Below are 18,126 nucleotides of genomic sequence, written 5' to 3' on the forward strand. Positions count from 1 at the left end.
TCGAAGTGGCGCGGTAAAGTTAGCGGCTCGATCGAATTAAGAGCGTTACTCATCTCCTAATTCGCTCCTAATCGGATCGAGTCGCTATTTTCACTGCATCACCTCAGGCGAAGCCAACACAGCAGCACTAGTTTCCAGGTCCTTCTGGAACGACTGTACTTGAGATTATTGAGACACTTGAGATTACCGATGTTTATTAATTAACTGAGAATATTATATCAAAACAATTCCTCTTAGATCTATTTGGGACAGACTTCGTCCGCAGATGATTTGGAACAGGATGCGAGAGTAATATGCGTACTCATCCGTTTATAGATTATGTATATTATATCATACATTATTTGTATATATAACATCATAGCTAAGTCTCTGCATATTTTCTTTCTAAATGCTGTAAGATTAGCTGACTTTAACGAACTTGGCGAAGTTCAGAAAACTAACAATGAAAATTGTACAGTTTTCAATTGATTTTGTTTTAGCTGTAGCCAAGATTGGTATTGACTATTGTACATCTTGCTTACAATATGTGCTTTTTTTTAAATGAATTACATGTTCTTCTTCTTTACTCGTGGCCACACTCTCCTGTTTCGTTTGATTCCATCAACATCGCCTTCACGAGTACTCTTCGAAAAAAGAACGGTGACAGCGTATCATTCACTTCTGTGTTACCAAAACTTTCTAATAATCGAGCAGGGCTGAGACAGTGTTATTACTGCAAACTTTCCTCTCTACACGGCTTTGGATGTGATACAACCGGGTGAAGTTCTCAAGGAATTCGACTAGTTCGTGAGGTTGGACCTCAGCTTGCTCACGTGCCTCTCCTTCATGTAACACCTTTTCAATCCTGTTGAGGATCACTCTTTCAAAGAGCTTGTGGATTATGGATAGCAAGAAGGTTGTGCCGATGTCATTTGCGTTTCCCTTGTACGACGACACGGTCATACAAGGGTCATGCTGGTCTTCCACTGTTTAGAAACTTTGCGTTCCGACAAGTAACGTGCAAAAAGTGTCGATAAGAGTGTTGATAAGAACTGTCGGGAGATTTTCTAGACGTTCAAACCTTATCCTGTCAGCCCCGGTCATCGCACTACTACTTACATCACACCATGTCGTACTTCGGACGGGAGAACCTCTGGAATGGCATGTCCGTCTTCCCTCAGCTGCAGAGGAGGCAAATGGACATTACTGTCGAAAGGATCAAAGTAGAAGCCAGACATGATTTCTCCTATCTACCTCAATGCTAGATCGACCTCGATGCAATGGTACCTCTATTTGGGTTAAGGAGAGCAGCCAGTTTTGGGTTCCGGAGAGCAGTTCGCTAGTTCTGCTTTACCGTGAAATCCAATGTCTGAGCAACGCACACACTGCACATTTTAATGGACGCCTATTCCTCCTAAAGAGTTCACCTCATTTCACAGTCGGGCCCTCATGCTGGTTGATTCGGCGGTGATTCCTGGGATAGGGTGAGGTCTATGATAAATTCCTCTAATATTCTCGGTTGTGAATAGTCGGGATAGTTAACGTTGAGGCAAGCTAGACCATCAAGGAGAACTTTCCAAATACTTTGACTGTCTTCTCTTGTTCTAGTGACTTCTGTTATTATGCAGGTTCTTAGTGGGTCTAAGGAAACGCAAGAGCAATAGTTTATACACATGAATGTTCGCTATGAAAGATGCTATGTGTGTAATGTATTCATTCGTTAAATGCGGCTTACTAGGGCGTTAATACACGAGGCTTTCGTATCCTTAGATGCAGGCTGTCGCAAAATTGACGTTGTTGTGATCTCTTCATGGATATGATATTCAGGTGTAAGAGTGTAGTTCATGAGTGTGAGTGTGATCGCGCTCGATTTTTCCTAATAATCAAGAGAAGGGCGTGCGGTAATTCCTTGTGTGAGCCCATATCCTTAACGATGAACTTGCGACGGGTAACATAATGAGGGCACTCGGCAGCGCGTCAGCGATTCTCCTGGTGGTGCGGGCTCTTCTGCTGCTTATTTGAGGCATACTAATTGGATCGAGGATGGTGGGCAACGACAAAGTTGCCTGAGTTCTATCGCTTAAGAAACTATATCTTAGGGGAAACGGAATCATACAAGACTGCTTCACCTACTTTATTCTAGATAACTAGGAGCAGGGGATTGAACGTGATCGCGCTCATACTCTTCAATTACACCTCGTCCCTATCTATAGTCGGGTCAAAAGGAGCCGAAGCTTGCTCGAGCGGCTGCGCTCGAAGCGGCGCGGTTTGACGAGCGGTTTGGGTCGAGGTGGGACCATCGCTAGCTACACTCGGACTGCAGCAATGAGTGGAGCTAGCGAGGGTCTCACCTCGGTTCGAACGGCTAGCTCCACTGCGCCATTTCGATCGGAACCGCTTACACAATTGAAGCGAGATGGGATCAGGTCGACTGGATCCGATTGGATCTTACTGGGTTGATTATAAGGCTTTAGTTGTATTGTCAAACGTCTATCGTACGGACATTATATCTTACTGTACGCTAATTTATGTGTGCAGGCAATTCAACGGGTAACTGGGACATAGTAAATAATATCGCATACCATCCTACTTAACCACACAAAGTTCAGCCAACAAATCGATAAAGTGTAGTTGGTGGGCGGCGGGTACTCAACGCGTTCTTATTTCTGGAAGTGAACTACTAAGTCAGTCGGCGCCCTAGAAACTAAGTATTATCTTGGAGGATTTATGACATGTAGGTTAAAGCTACTAAGAGAAAAAAAGAAGATAGAAATTTCAGAAATAAGAGCGCGCTTGAGTCCCCCCCAACACTTTAACCCCAACAAATTTTCTTCCTAGTGTTTTCTCTCTAGTGTCCCACAAGTGGATTTATACTTGGGAGTAATGCACTAAACATCTGCCATTTTTGAAAACGAAATGGACAAAGAAAATTCGCTGCAGGAATACTACGAATAGAAGTACTGGGTACTGCACAGAAAAGGGAAAAATGAGGAAAGAGGGACGATTTCTACCATACAGATCAAAGCAACAAGTAATAAGAACTAAGATAAAATAAAGAATAATAGACCTAATTAGAAAAATTCTGCGCAACGGCTGCCGTCTGCAGAGCACAGGAGGGAGGAGAGGACGGACGAGACGCAGAAACGCATGCTACAGCGGTTCCCTTTCGCTGCCCTCAGCAATTCACCTCAGGCTCCTCGAATGGAAGAATTCGTAACTTTATCAAAGTATTTTTTCTAACCGAAGTTTTGAATATTTAACAGAATCATGGCACCGTTTATACGTGTATCGTCGGAGATTTTTTAAGTTTTGATTGACAGATGGGGTGCGGTTGTTCCCTGACGACCACATTTTAATCATTTCTCTCACTGATACGGTGACGTTGAAGCATTTCGCTGAAGTTCCCGACATTATATATTTTGTTCTCACCGTTATTACTTTCAGTTAGAGAGCATGAAGCATATTTCCAGGATTTTTTCCTCAAGACAAATATTTATTCACCTCTCTTGTCCATGATTTCTAGAGATTTCCATTACTTTTAATGAATAGAAGATTTTTGCGTTGAACTCATCTTGTACACATAGTCTAACTAGAGAATAATATTGTGGATTCAATTTTAGGTTAGCAATGGCCTCCGTTATTCGTCGAATAAGAAGAACAAATAAGAAGGCCGCCAAATATCGTTTCACAGCCACATTGGAGGAACTTCATTTGGTTGGTTCGGATAAATGGAGGCCAAACACTGTCGTTGTTTCATTTCTGCACAGGTATCTTAAATTTCCTTTTTTTCTTTGCTTTATGCTCCACTTCGAATTTTTCTATTTTGATCTCGCTGTTTGTTATTTTTGTTACGTTTGCATTTTCGCATTTATCCATTCAACTGGTTTAAACTCTTTTCGGAGTTGGTTTACACCCGCAGTAAGGGTAGTAAAAGCGTAGTTTATGTTGAGCTGCAATGACAGTGCCCGCTATTTCTCATCTCCTTACTTCGTTTGACTCGAAACAAAAAACGGTAAGTAAGTTCATTTCTTCCTTTATGACATTACAACCTCCGTTGTCTTAGAAGAAGTGAAGGAATGAGCTCCAGCTGGTGAACCCATTCTACCTTTGAATGAACTATTATATAATTATGAGGGTGGTGCGGGTTTCGGGTGGGTTGTGCCTAACGGGGTCGTAAGTTATGGAGATGAGGGTGATTCCGTCTATTTCTTCCTAATTGCCGTAAAAAAATCCCCGGAAGATGCGGCTTCGAGGGTTCCCTAGCGCTCTTTTGTATGACGAGTTCGATTGGAGCGCGCCAGCACTGTGCACGCGCCGCATTTTTCGGGCCGTTTTTTTACGGCAGTCAGGAAGAAATGGACGGAATCACCCTCCTCCCCATAATCTCTGACCCCGTATAGGGGCATAGCCCACCTGAAACGCGCACCACCCCAGATTCGTGGGATGATGGCTTTAAGTATTTGATATAGGACTGCAAGGGGACAGCTTTAGTATAATCACACACAAATTTACAAAATCTACCGCAGAATGGATGGTTAGAAGCTCGAAATAAGAAAGAGTAATAAAGCATGTATCAAAGTGACGGGCCAGACACCTCAACCTGTAATGCATACAATGGATTTACTTTAGGACATATAGAAGTGGTCAGAATATGGTTTAGTGCAGTTGAAGACTAACTACCAGAGCTTTGCAGAAAGTCCAGCAGTCCTTGTAGGAGTGGACCCGTTCGGACTCCTAAAAATTAATGTAGTGTTCTTGTTCCCTGCATGCTCTATTGGTACATACATCATATAAAATGCTCAAAAATATAAGTGAGCTATACCGGGTATCTCCGTTAGTTGTGTGAATTAGGAATCGAATACGTTATTTTTTTTTTGAGATTCATGGAAATTTATGAGCGCTGCTTTATTATTCTAACTTTTAGGAGAAGAAAAATCAGTTCAAAGGAAAGAAAATGGGAGGACTCGTTCTCAAGTCCCAATCAGACGGTTATCATGTGGCCAGAACAAGCACCAGATCACATCGACATATTAACCACATTGTATAAATCACAGCATGATGATCAGTATGATGACAAAGTAAGATTAGGGATTCTTTTACATACTCATTTCTAAGTGCTCAATTAGTACATTAGGAATGGACTATCGTTGTGGAGGAAGTGACACCAAAAGGAAGAAGAAAACCTATCGCTGCTGTCCCACTGAATATGCGTCTTTTTATTGTGGACCATCCTGAGCAAAGATCGGAGCTGAAATTGAAACTCCGACCGCTAACGTCTCAACTCAAACAATGCAATCTAGTATTGCTACTTTCGAGCCATTTGCTCAAAGAAGGATTGTGAGTAAAATTTTGATTTTTTTTGAATGTTCATTAGTATTCTTCTAATACTAATTGTGGAATAGTGCTAGACTTTGTTTATCCTTTTAAGTCTAGCTGCTTAATTTTTTTGTATGCGCTTTTCGAAGTGTTAAGTTATCACATATATTAAGAATGGATCATCATTGCCCAAAACGTGGCATGAAGATCAAGTGGAAAATCTACTGCTGCTGTCCCAATGGATATGCGTCATTTTTTAGTTTTTTCCCTTCAACACCGTCCAATGCCACTCGTACTGGTTTTCAGCCTCGTGAAGAGAAAACGCGCATTTTATATTCTTAACGAATGTTTAGCAAGAATCTAAAGGAGCGTTCAGTATCGGTCTGAAATGTTTATGTTGCAGTATATACTATTCTTTCTAATTCTTAAAAAAGAACATTGTTCAATGTGAGTGGGGTTATGTAAGAGGGGTCTAATGGGTGAATTCTATCGGTCGCAACATATTTCTATGCAATGAGCATCGTAATAGCGCTCTTAAACCGGGGTGAAAAAGAAGAAGAAACTTTCGTTTTTCTAATGGATTCAGATGCGTCTCAAATACTGCTTACTTTTCAAAAAATGACTCCCTCTCTTCAGTTCTGCCATTTTTGCAAATCACTGCAAGCAAGAAATGGGATTCTGTACTTTTATTTACTTTTTTAAGCAAGGATGATGTTAGTCTCGCGTCGACAGCTTCTCATGCCGACCGTTCTTCTCGAGAGCAAAGTGTTTGCGATGTGATCACCGGTACGCATCAGCCAGAGGAGCAAAATGACCATGGTAGGAACACTTTCTTAAATTCCTTTTATTTTCTTTTGTTGATATATTCGTTTTTTTGCATATGGGTATAATGTAGGGAGTTTGGTATCTCATAATCGCAATTAGAAACGTAGCACTAGGTTATAATCAAACAGTGAAGAATAGGAGTCGAGTATTTGCGCAGAATGGTATGATGTAGAAGGATTCTCGACGACGAAAATCAGCTGTACTTTTCAATCTGTCCCACCTAGTCCTTGCAAGTTTTCGTTAAAACGAATAAACTTAATCTATGTCGCTTAGAAATAAAGTCCACCCGAAATTTTTGTTTCTGAGACTTTTGCAGAGCTGAAATGTACAAGAGAAGCTGAACACAAAGTTGTATGTAAAATCATGTTTAAGCTAGAAACATTCTTCAAACAGTCAAGAAGTGAAGAGGGAGACGTTCATTGCGTTCAGTGGGACTGTGAACAGGTTTCTGACGTGGGTCGGATGTGTGAGCCATAACGTGCATACCTAGAAAATCGATACCTTATGTCGTAAGACATAAATGCTATCAACCTTCAAGTTAGTAATCTACTAGTTTGAAGTATTCATGTGTCGAATTATAAATGATGGAAGTGAGTTAATGGATGCAGTAGATGACACAAATCTCCTACATATAAGGATCTATTATAACAAAAGGATGGTTATATACATAATTGTTTTTTCGAGTTTTGACGTGATTCGAACAAATTTTCGACCTGATTTACTTGGCAGGAATGGAAAAACACTCGTTTATCATTAAACACAGAAATTTCTTGTTCTGGTGGAACAAAGACAAACGGTTTGAATCAAGAAGAGACCGTTCTCTGGAAGACTAATAAAAGCAAAAGAGATTTTTAAGATAACTTCGGATTTTTTTTTTACCTGTCAATCAAAAAAGTTGTTGAACTTGCACCATTCTTGCATACATATACTGCTTTATATATTCGAAGTTGTTTCTTACCACCTAGGTGTTTCGAGATTGGGGGCGAAAGTGAAACTTTGTCCTAAAATGTCAGTGAAAGCTGAAAATCTATAATGGATTGTTCGGCAAAAAGTGATGGGAGAAGATCTACACGTGCCCTATACGAACTACTTTTCTGTTCTCTACCAATTTCAGTTTTCTTTCCTGTGCTTTCCACACGGCACATACTGAATTTTTCAAATAAGCTCAGAAACCGATACAACAGTTTCATAGAAAATTGGAATGAGAGATCCCTCCTTAACCACTGTAAACATTGACAAAGAAAAGGATTTACATTTTCACATGTCATTTTCAGATTATAGGATCCATTTGCATATCGCAAGCTTGGAGTAGTTAATTTCGTATAGATTCTGTAATTCTCTTGTTTTCTGACTTTTCCTAAACTCTTGATTCCATCTACAACTGCTCGCTTTTCTATGTTGCAATGTAAAGTACCGTGTAAACCCATTGAATCAGGAATTCCGTTGTATGCTACTCAAAAGAATTCGTCCGACAACCATAATATCTTTCAGCCGAGACAAATCAAGAACTGGTACATGTTGCTAACAAAATTCAAAACCAGTCGTGGTCTACCGTTACAAAGGAAAGTGAAGAACCTAGTCGTAAAGTGGTGGAACATGAGCCGATCCAAAGCAACATTCGAAGACCACAGATGGAGCAAGATACTGCGCCCAGGGCTAAAACCGAGGTTTTGGTTGACGAAGGGAAGAAAGTTCAACAGCAGGAGAATGGTTAGCGAATTCAGCTTCTTCGAGCTCGTCTAGATTTTTTGAAATTTCTTATTCCTCTATTGTAACCTTCCTATGTAGCTGATGCTGCCACCGTTGCGGTGTCGGTGGGAAGTGTTCGACCTCATTGGCGTTTATCCACCGAGGAAAGAAGGGCATCGAAGGAGCGAGGAAGTTCTCCGACAAAGCCACATACTGAGACCTTCTTCAAAGTAGTTCTCTTATAAGATTATATCCTATGTTGCTGAAAAACTTGACACATTCAAATATCAGGTCGATGAACACTCAAGACCAGTGGAGGTACCTTTTTCGGAAGCTCATGTAACTCCTGCTGCTTCTCCGAGGAGTACAAGGTAAATAAATGCTGTACCAACGTTCTTCCATTGTTTCGGTGTTATGTCGGTATTATGACATTTTTCATATTTATAAATGGGGCGTTTTTCTTCAAATGTAGGATAATGTAACAGGACACGTTCTCCTCCATGTCATGGCCACGTTCCGGAAAGAGTTGAAGGAGAAGCGTTGTTAGCTTGGACTCAGCGTGTGACTAATGGTTATCATGGTGTGAAAGTAAATGATTTCACGTAAGTTTTTTTTTCTCTCGTAAAAGGATTTTTCTGGTACTGTTTTTTGACCACGAAATATATCTCCAATTTTGAAATCATTTTTGCATTGTTGCACTAAAGCATGACTTTAAAAGCACTGCTCAAAATTTGATTGAAATGCGCCTAGAGAGCGACAACTGGCGATTCCGTTCAACGACTAACTGTGTTTTTGTGTTGAAACTGTATATACGTTTTGTTAACGATTTGGAAAGTAGAAGAGACTCTTGCGAGAAGTGGTTCCCTTCTTGGCCTAGGTATTCTCTCTGCGAAATTCTATTAGAATAATTCCATTGAATGGTCGGATCAACATGAAATGTGGTTTCAGTTGTTCTCGTTGTCCTACTGAAAAGTTATGTAACATCTTTAGTAGTCAGTGATTGCTACCAATCAATAAAGCTGGAATAAGGATTGGAACTTTATTTTTTGTGTCTGTTTAGCGCTCAATTTGCTTTTTCTGGCTTCTTTTCTGTTTTCTTAAACATCTTTTTAGTGCGTTGCAAAACTTTAGGTGGCACTCACTTTAATGTTTGGAGAAACAACTATCCAAGGGCCTAGTTAGAATACAAAGGGATATTCCACCTAAACTTCTAGTATTACCGAAATCACGAAAAGCTCATTTTTTTACCAGACGTTAGCTACCGTTGTGTTTTCAACCCCTCAGATCTAAACGCTCTCTAATCCTGCATTTTTTTTATTCAGGAAATCTTGGCGGAGTGGATTGGCACTCAATGCGCTTCTGCATTCGTACCGCCCGGATCTTGCTGGCGATTATGATGCACTGGATTTCTCTGAGACCATAAATGGCAGAAAATCAAACGTTAAGAAGGTATACGATTCATTTGCATAAATAATCGGGACTCCACTTTACAAAAAAAAAACTAATAATAGATTTTGACGTTTCTTCTAGATATTAAACTAAAACAAGTTTGTCCGCTTTGAGATCTTTTGAAAATTACTTTGGAGTACTGTGCTTAACATACGTCTACGTATCCGTGGTTTTTATATACGACAATTACAGGCTTTAGCTGTAGCGAGAGCTCTTGGAGTCAGTGATATACCAGACGAGAACGATATTATTACGCCAGATAGCAAAACCATAAGGATTTTACTCGAGAGGTAATTCCACAAATTTAGCTCCCTTTTTATTTATTTTTTATTTACTTTTTATGGTCTACAAAATTTTGCTTTATTTTCTCGATTTTGATTCATTGGCCGCGAGTAGATATTGTATAATATTCTTCTTTGTTCGTAACACTCTGAAACTTCATCAGGAAGCGAACGTCTTATCATTTAAGAAGTTTTTTTAGACTACGTCGTGTACTAGAAGGAAGCACGGATTTACCAACTCCGACATCGTCGTCCGACCATAGAATTTCACAATTATACCACATTTCAGAGGCGGAAAAGAAGGTAATTTGCGTCATTAGTTAGTTTTGTCAATTTTGATACTAATTTGGAAAAATTGCAGGTAATTGATGAAATCAAGAAGATAAAAGAGCAACGCGAAGCTGACTCCGCAGTTGATTACTCTGACATTAAGGTAAGGTACACGCTTTGTTGTTCTTTTTGGTGATTTTTTTGAGTTCATCTTTTTCACAGAATGGGAGTAGTTACGGTGAAATCAGTCTGGGAAACAGGGTGAAAAATGGCCTTCATGTACGAATTTTTCTACGAAACACCTTGTAGCGTATCACCCATGTTTACACGCCGCATCTGCGAGCGAGTGGAGGATAATCAATTAGGTTTTCTCAGCGGTTATTGAAGTAAAACTAATGGTTAGGCCTCTGATGGGATTTGCGTGTATAGGGGCGGCATAAGGTGGGTCGTAGGAAAACTACTGCAGAAAGACCGTTTAGTACGCTCCCACTCGTAATCTACACCCCTAAGATTCTCCTCTCATGGAGAGATCCGAATATTGTCAATTTCCTGGTATGCTGTCTCTAAGGCGAGTGGAGCGAGCCCCAACTCCGGTGTGGATGTTCGGTTTTGGCAGGACAATCACGATAGTGCATAGAATACTACAATAATATATGCAATACATTCAAATTTTCTCGTATTGGCGTGTTCACTTGGTCAAGATGTGGTACACTTGACTCATGTTTTGACCCTCACTCGACCCTTCTGAATTTTTTTTTGGGATTTGCAACTGATATAACGTTTAATGTATCTGTGCGTATGTGTCTAAGCTATCATGATCCATGAAAATTAAGCATTCTTCCTGTTGACGCTGCGTTTGATGTTTGAATAGGATGTCGCACATTTGTAGTATTTCTCAGCACTTTTTTTCATTCTTTTTTAGGAACATGCCGAAACTCCTAGTTACACAAAATCTTCTCCCTTCACACGAACAGAAGAGGTAGATTCCTTTGTTTTCATGCAGTTTCATGATAAATTCGATGATTTTTGCAGGTAACTACAGAAACTGTGCACAACGATGGTAAGAAGTCGGATCCTGGTGGTGAACTTGAGAGGAATGTGTAAGTCAATCTGACTGGTTTTCTTCCAAATTCGAGGCAGCAGTAATGATGAATTTCACACATAGAATTAATTTCTAATTATTCTGCTCAATTTGTAATCGCACCTTAACATTGTGTGTGGATTTACAAGAATTGCAAACCTATCTCTACACAGAAAAACTTTGAGATTCCCGGTTTTCCAGGTCCTTCAGAGATCACGACGTCTCCGTTACAATGGTCACTCCTACACTTCCGACCTTCCGCTCCTCAGTTAGTTTCAGTTTTTACTTTACTTTAGTTTTTACTCTCAATCCTTTTTATCTCTTGTTGATCGATTCTTTCAAGGGTCGTTCCACCAGTCCATCAAAAAAAGAAGAACTACGAAGAAAGGCTCGCCAAATGCTTGAAAATCCATCTGCTGCCGTCTCGGGAATGAAATCTGTTAGTGTCTGGCTTGTTTTTCTTTGTCTATCCAGTGAGATTTTATTCGAGTATGAATTTTTATTTACCATACTTAAGCAATCAACCGAGGATACGAGACGTCGTCAAGAAGCTCGTCGTCTAATGGAGGATGCTTTCACAGATGGCGCTACATATTCTATTGGTGCCGGTCTGTAGCTTTGTAATTATTTCAAAAATTGTCTTTGCTAGAAACACGCATGGTGCTTTTAATCAGAGCTTATTGTTTTGTGCTCAGTGTGTTATTGGTAGTGTTGTCCTCGTTCTATTCAAAATTGTCATTCTATTAGCTGAAGCGTCTACGTCGATGTCGAGTTTGCAACGAGGAAGCTGCAGTTTGCATTCGTCGCTGAATGGATCGAGTTCGGATCTGCGAAAAAAGGGTTAGAAATTTTTATAAGGGATAAAAGTGAAGTAAGCAAAGCTTCGGTTTCCTTCATGTTAATCAGTAAAAAGATGCTAATGCTTTAAGTCATCTCAACTTGGAGTGGCATAATTATGTAGTTTGTGGACTACGTAGTTTCTCGTCACTAGCGCTTAGTATGCTATTCATTTCCGTGTTGTGAATTTGTTGTGAAGAAATCTTTTCGAGTGCCACTGTTGCTAATGGAGATTCCTTGGTTTTATTAAGTATCATTGCGTTTCCCGTAGCAAAATCCAAGAAACAGAAAGTCGTTTCTTCATTTTAATTTTTTTTCTTGGGCGAACGTGATGAGCGTTCGGTAACAGCAGGCCAGAGGGCAGGAGTGCTAAGAAAAAAGAAGCTGATGCAAATGTTTCGCTGGTGGTTTAGCAAAATACCGACGACTACACATTCTTTAATACCTATTTTCTCACGTGTCACGTGATATTGATTCCACAAAGGTTTTATCGGAAGCTATCTTGTTTGTGACTGTGCATATATTGTTTAGAATTAGTACGTCCAACAATCACAATCCATACCTTCAACAAACGGGATCCATCACCTGTTCTACAACGAAAACAGTGTCAGCATGCATGTTTGTTGTGATTGAATGTTTCCTCGATTCTAATTTTTGGTTGTTTTCACATTATTTCATTCATATTGGTTTTTTTTTTACTGAACTTCATCTTTTTAATTATCTTCTATTTCAGATGATGCCAGTCCGCTTTTGCGTGGGATGGGACGGCCAACACAGATGACAAACGATCGTCTTGAGGTAGTGTGTGCTTTTGCAAATCGTTAAGGCGGTATATGAAACGGTTCATGTTTCTGAAAAGAAAAAGAAGTGTCACAACAAATTTAAAGGGGAATTTTTTGTTGCTTAAAAGTGCATTTTTTAGAAGCTTTTTTTCTTCTAAACAATAATAACATTAATTTTTTGGTGGTGAAGGAACTGTAAACGAAGTAGAGTGTGCGGTAACTGAGTTAATCCGAACCTTTGAATATGTGTTCCTTGAATCTTCAAATGTTCGAGTTCACGAACTCTCGAAACTCTTCCAGGCACTACTTGAGCTCTCAAGTAGAGTAATTCTAGTTTCCTAAAATTCGAATTCAAAAGCTTTTTGAATGCTTCGCCAGATGCCAGGATCCAATTAGATCCGCTCTTACGTCGTCCAGGGTTTATGTAGAGGATTCAAATTCAAAAATGGGATATTAGTCTGACTTTAAGGCACATACTTGAAAATTTGCATTTGTGATTGTGATTGTGTTTGTGATGTTTACGAAATGTACTACTCATCCCACTGAGACCGCAAAATTATGGCTGTGTGAGTTTAGACGTCATCTGCGGTTTTCCGCTACTTTCTTCGATAGTTAGCATGGTTAATTTGGATTAGTTTGCTTTGCAGAAACCAAACTTATTCTATCGTGAGCTTGTTGATAATGTGATATTGCTTTAATTATCTTTTCTTTCATCCTTACAAGCAGGAGATCAGGACGTCAAGAAAGAAGCAAAATGGATAGAAAAAGAATCTGTTGCTGTTTGAATGTCATCATGTCCATCCGCTTCCGGACTGCTTTTTGTTGTTGTTATCGTTCCTGCTAATGTTGTAATGCTTTCCGTTGTGTTTGTAGCCTCGTGGTGCGACAACGTCATCGGCGTTTGACCGAGTGAAGAGGTACGGAAGTATGCGAAGTCAGGAACTTAAAGAAGTCATGGCACAGTTTGCTAAGCAGTACGGGGTAAGGACTTTCTGGCATGGATCCTATTTAGTATTATTATCTGAGTTGTTGCTTACTGTTACTGAAGGAAATGTACGCATCTGGACATTTAAATGGAGAAATAGGCGTACAATTTACGCAAGGACACATCACATACAAGTAGCATAAGAAAATAGAGATATAAAACTTTTCAAATAACAACAAATAACTTCATAGCTGGGACAAAATAATCTTGGAGCCTGGTGCGGTTGCATAAGCAGCTGCGCTCGAAGTGGCGCGGTTGGACCCTTACTGATTCCTGTAGTCTTATTAGAACTGCGGAGAGTCCCAACTCGAGCGTAACCGCCTATGCAGCTCAAACAGGCTCCAGGTCGTTTTGAGCTGACTGTAATTACTGGGAAAATAAGAAATTTTATTTTCTCAGTTTAGGAGTTCATTCAACACATTGACGACTAAAGAATTTTTTTTTAAAAATATATCTGCTGTGTGGGACTATGCTTATTTTTTTTGCGCGCCAATTGTCCAATTGTATCGTCCAACAATGTCCCAGAAAACAGATTACAGAACAGATTAAATGTCTGATATCTCCTCATAATGCGTTTTTTTATCCTGTCACCGAATATAGATGTTCAACCATATATTCGATGCACAGCACATGGATTATTGAGGCAATTTGTCGTTTGGTTAACATCGTAACTGCTCTCGTTAACGGGGCTATACGCGCTTTTGTTTATGTGCTTAATGAACTGTCTGGCATCATTAACTTTTTGCGGCTCGGTCAACAAGATGCAGCAGAGGCAACTGTTTCTGAATCTTCAGAAATCTCCGACGACCGCAACGCTTTGTTCTACCAGAAAAATCCCATTAGTATGGGCAAAGCACCAGAATATGTTTTCCCTAGCATTTTTTTTGTCAATGTGAAGCGCATGGAAAAGATGATGTTAATTAGACCATCGGTTGTCAGGTTGTTGTATGTGGTCAGGACACTATCCATATACCACCTTGAAGTGGGGAAAGGTAACGGAATTTGCACCTAAACAGCTGCATACCTTGTTTTATAATAATGATGTAAGATTATTCAGGATGCTTTCATTGTTTTATTTTAGGTCAATGAACAGCAGCGAGATTCTCACTCATCTATCGAAGCAACGCCCACGAGAAAAATCACATCTCAATGGGAGGTACGATTTTTGAGTTATGCATTTTGCTTTCCTAATTAACTTATCCAAAATAATTACTCAGGAATTGCCTCAATAATCGATTCTGAGTTAGGTATAGTAGTTTGATTCCGACGACACCGATTTATTGGTACGTAGCCTTATGTAGGCTGCTGAGGAAATCTCATTGACCGTGGTTGCGGAGCGTGCACGAGGGAGGCACGTTTTCACGTAACTCGTCGGAGCAAATGCCGTTTCTCTATTCCTTTTTTTGTCAGGAGGATTAAGGGAATTGAGCAGGACCACGCTCATACTTGCAATCCACACCCAGAACCTACACAATCCCAAACGTAGTCAATTTCGTGCCTTCAAGCAAATGCTTATCTACATCGCCGAACTAATATTATCTTCCAGAGTCTTTTGCTCTCAAAATAAATTCTGAGCGGTTTAAACAATTATATGAGTATTTTTTGGGTTCGGTTTATATCACGAATAATTGTTCAGAGAGTAGGGATACGCTCTCGATACTATGAGTGCTATTCAATGAGGAGAGTGCGCTGCGGATAGTTTGTCTTAAAGAGGTGGACTTGAGGGTTTCAGTCTTGTTGTCCCTCACTTTTGTAATTAAGCTACAAAGCAGACTCCAGGGCAATTTCTGGGAATGCACACCCCACCCACCCACATTAAAAAGGCCTGACCGCAGCGAATTACATTCTGTTTTTTTTTTTTTTGTGATTTCCTTTGGTAATTAATCACTTTTTTAGATTAATTGCAGGCTCTGATTTGGAAATTTTTTTTCGTACTGTTTTTTTTGCCGATACGTTTGTATGTATATCTGTCCAGTTACACTTGTTGCAGAAGGATGTCGCTGACGTTGAGGGGACTGCATTTGAGCAGCAAAGAATTCAAGAACGGCTCGGTGACGTTACTGCGCAGGCAAGTGCAATCCAAGCGAAAATCAGAGAAACAGGTGAGTGACCCGTTCAAACACTTAAATAGATTATTGTTTCTACGAAATGAAATTTCAGAACAAGGTAGCTCAGAGGAGCAAACTTTATTAGAAACTTATATGAATCTCACTAATGAGAAAAACTCTTTGGTTGGAAAACAAGAATACTACAACATTATTGAGAACATAAGGTAATTTTTAAGTTTTTTTTTTCATCAAAGGTGTTAGCTATACTCCATATTTCAGAGAAACTAGTCGCCATATTGCCGATCTTAACCATCAATTGGACAGCTTAACACAAAACACCCCTGACGGTAAGTAAATTGCTTACTTTTGTTTTCCTAAAAACCATTTTCCGTGTATCACCTGTTCCCTCGTTTTTATTCGGTTAGCTGTAGCGGGCGCAAGTAGTATTTTCACTTATTTCGATCACGTGTGGCAGGTGTTAGTGGCTTCTTCGCTGGGAAACAACGCAATACATATTCTTCTTTGATGGTCTTCGCAAAGAAATCCGATAATCGGACCAGCGTTCTTCCTTCCCTATTTGGAACCCAGTCTTATGGTTCTTTTTTCGTGGAACTGGGTACTCTTAACATTACCGGTAGTTGTGTTGTGCAATGTTTGAAACTACAACGTCCAGGATCAGACCCAACGTTGGAAAGGCAATCAGAGTTTGTTCCTGCTAAGCAGTCTGGCAATGACGAATAGACGAGCTTAGAGAAGTTCGTGCCTCCGTTATAGGTTGTCGCTAACTTGTATTGAGTTGGGGACCAATCGATGATGCTTGCTCGGAGATGAAAATGGTGGGAAATCTGTGCGGTGGTTTACTTTTGGCTAGGCATCCGATTTGCGATGAAGTCAGTAAAGGAAGACTACTTCGCCGAATCTCCGCCGTGCATCGCAGTTCGACGCAACGAGTCATCTTCACGCTACTGCGAAGAATCTGCGAGGTCTGCCTGTGATGGCTACTTAATACTTTCACTTACCTTTGGATTACCTTTTTCTTTTACCTTTTTACTTTGGATAGTGGAATCGCGTTTGACTTCAACTCAGAGCTGTTTGAAGTTTATGATGCCTCAGTCTAAGGTTTATGAAGTATTACTCGAAGCGAAACGGTGGAGCGATTGGGATCGTGTAAAGACCCTCGCTACCGCCACCCATATCTGCAATTTGCCATGGTCTTACCTCGATTCCAACCGCTGTCTCCACCGCATCGCTTCGAGCGTAGCCGCTTCAGCAGCTACTTCAGCAACCGTGTTTCATGTCGTTTTGACCCGACTATATCAAGTCAGCATTTTTTAATCCTTCCGCTCAGGTGTAGTAATAAAAATTTATCGACCGTGGAGGTGTTAACGGTTTGGTTGGGTCTTATTAAATTATTGCATTCGTACTTAGTTTGGACTATTTACACCCAGGTTTCTGCTCTCCTGCAGTGATGACTAATTAAATGTTCTGTTTTTCTCAGATTATTTCAAAACTGCGGAAGAAAAGGATCGGACTGACCAACTCATGGAATCATATATGGATGCCATACAAAAGAAAGATGATCTCATTCAGAAACTCTTTATCACGGAAGAGCAGCTGTGAGTGCTTTGTTACTTAATAACATCGTTTTTTTTTGAGGCTGTATGAGGATAAAAACTCTCTGGATTTGCTTTTGTTTCGCTTTGGTTGGTTTGTTGTGCACATTTCTTCTACCTATGTTACTCGGCCTTTTTAAGATTGGAGGACGAAGATCGCCTCAAATCTTTGACACTGGAAAGGGCGAGCAACTTCGTACGAGGGAACGATGAACCCCTTACTGCTAGCCGAAGAATTATAACTTGGTTAAGAGGATGAGCTAACCTCTTTTTTTTTCTTTGAAAATACATTTGGTGCAACCACTTTCTCAACCAACCTGCTTGGTAAAGAGAGAGCGTGAGTTATTGGAATCTTCTAATGATTGGCTGTAGTTTATACTGAGCTTTATTGTTCTCATTTTTTCCCCGTTCTATTAGCGTTATGCGATGCATCACCGCATTTGTGTTTTCTTAAAAAGTGCTTTACTAGATTCTACAAAGAGTTTCCTTCTCCTGCATAGGAATCAGACTAGTGATCTTATCAGTTGCCATTCAGATTGCCCACGTTACCAGTACTTTTCTATTTGTGATCATCTTGCTTGTCATTCATATTTGTTATGCAATTGCTTTCCATGAATCATCTTGACATCTAGTCCTTCTTTGCATGCATAGTAAGGACGAGGAGCATCCAGAAATGTAGACGAGAAGTATGTTCAAGTTCCTATATCTACATAAATCTTACTTTCCTAAGAAGTGATGTGTAAATCAAAGCAGTGAGAGGTTGTTTCGTGCTGTGATGTATAAAATGTACACAATATAACTAAGTAGCTAACTAATTTGGTTAATTTCTATGGAAGGGTAGCCACAATTTTTAGTCAGCTACTAGTTACGAAATTTCCTGCGATTTTTGCTTGTCTTCATGCTTCAAAAACTGGAATTCTGAAAACTTATTGATCGTTGTGATCGAAAGACTAATCACATTGTGTCGTTGG

At 40.0% G+C, this 18,126-nt stretch overlaps 1 protein-coding gene across 2 annotated transcripts; it reads left to right on the forward strand.

Moving 5' to 3' along the window:
* Positions 1-1,428: 1,428 nt before the first annotated feature.
* On the forward strand, positions 1,429-17,414 carry RB195_012722 (uncharacterized protein; the record flags this gene model as incomplete). 2 transcript variants are annotated; one of them, XM_064202228.1, is made up of 28 exons in its annotated part: positions 1,429-1,463; positions 3,600-3,746; positions 4,904-5,057; positions 5,114-5,316; positions 5,999-6,114; positions 7,612-7,830; positions 7,909-8,039; positions 8,101-8,180; positions 8,295-8,411; positions 9,132-9,258; positions 9,451-9,548; positions 9,740-9,842; positions 9,901-9,972; positions 10,732-10,788; positions 10,842-10,909; positions 11,092-11,158; positions 11,234-11,329; positions 11,408-11,498; positions 11,638-11,730; positions 12,259-12,333; positions 12,461-12,525; positions 13,383-13,490; positions 14,576-14,650; positions 15,485-15,596; positions 15,655-15,766; positions 15,822-15,889; positions 17,041-17,158; positions 17,297-17,414. In XM_064202228.1, 28 exons carry the CDS (start codon positions 1,429-1,431, stop codon positions 17,412-17,414), a joined length of 2,925 nt encoding a protein of 974 aa, XP_064058108.1. The 2 variants fall into 2 exon arrangements, with proteins under 2 accessions (XP_064058108.1, XP_064058109.1); XM_064202227.1 differs by lacking the exon at positions 1,429-1,463 and having other exon boundaries at positions 3,607-3,746.
* Between the last annotated feature and the right edge of the window lie 712 nt (positions 17,415-18,126).

The sequence above is a fragment of the Necator americanus genome, chromosome V (genome assembly GCF_031761385.1).
Source record: "Necator americanus strain Aroian chromosome V, whole genome shotgun sequence".
Lineage (NCBI taxonomy): Eukaryota > Metazoa > Nematoda > Chromadorea > Rhabditida > Ancylostomatidae > Necator > Necator americanus.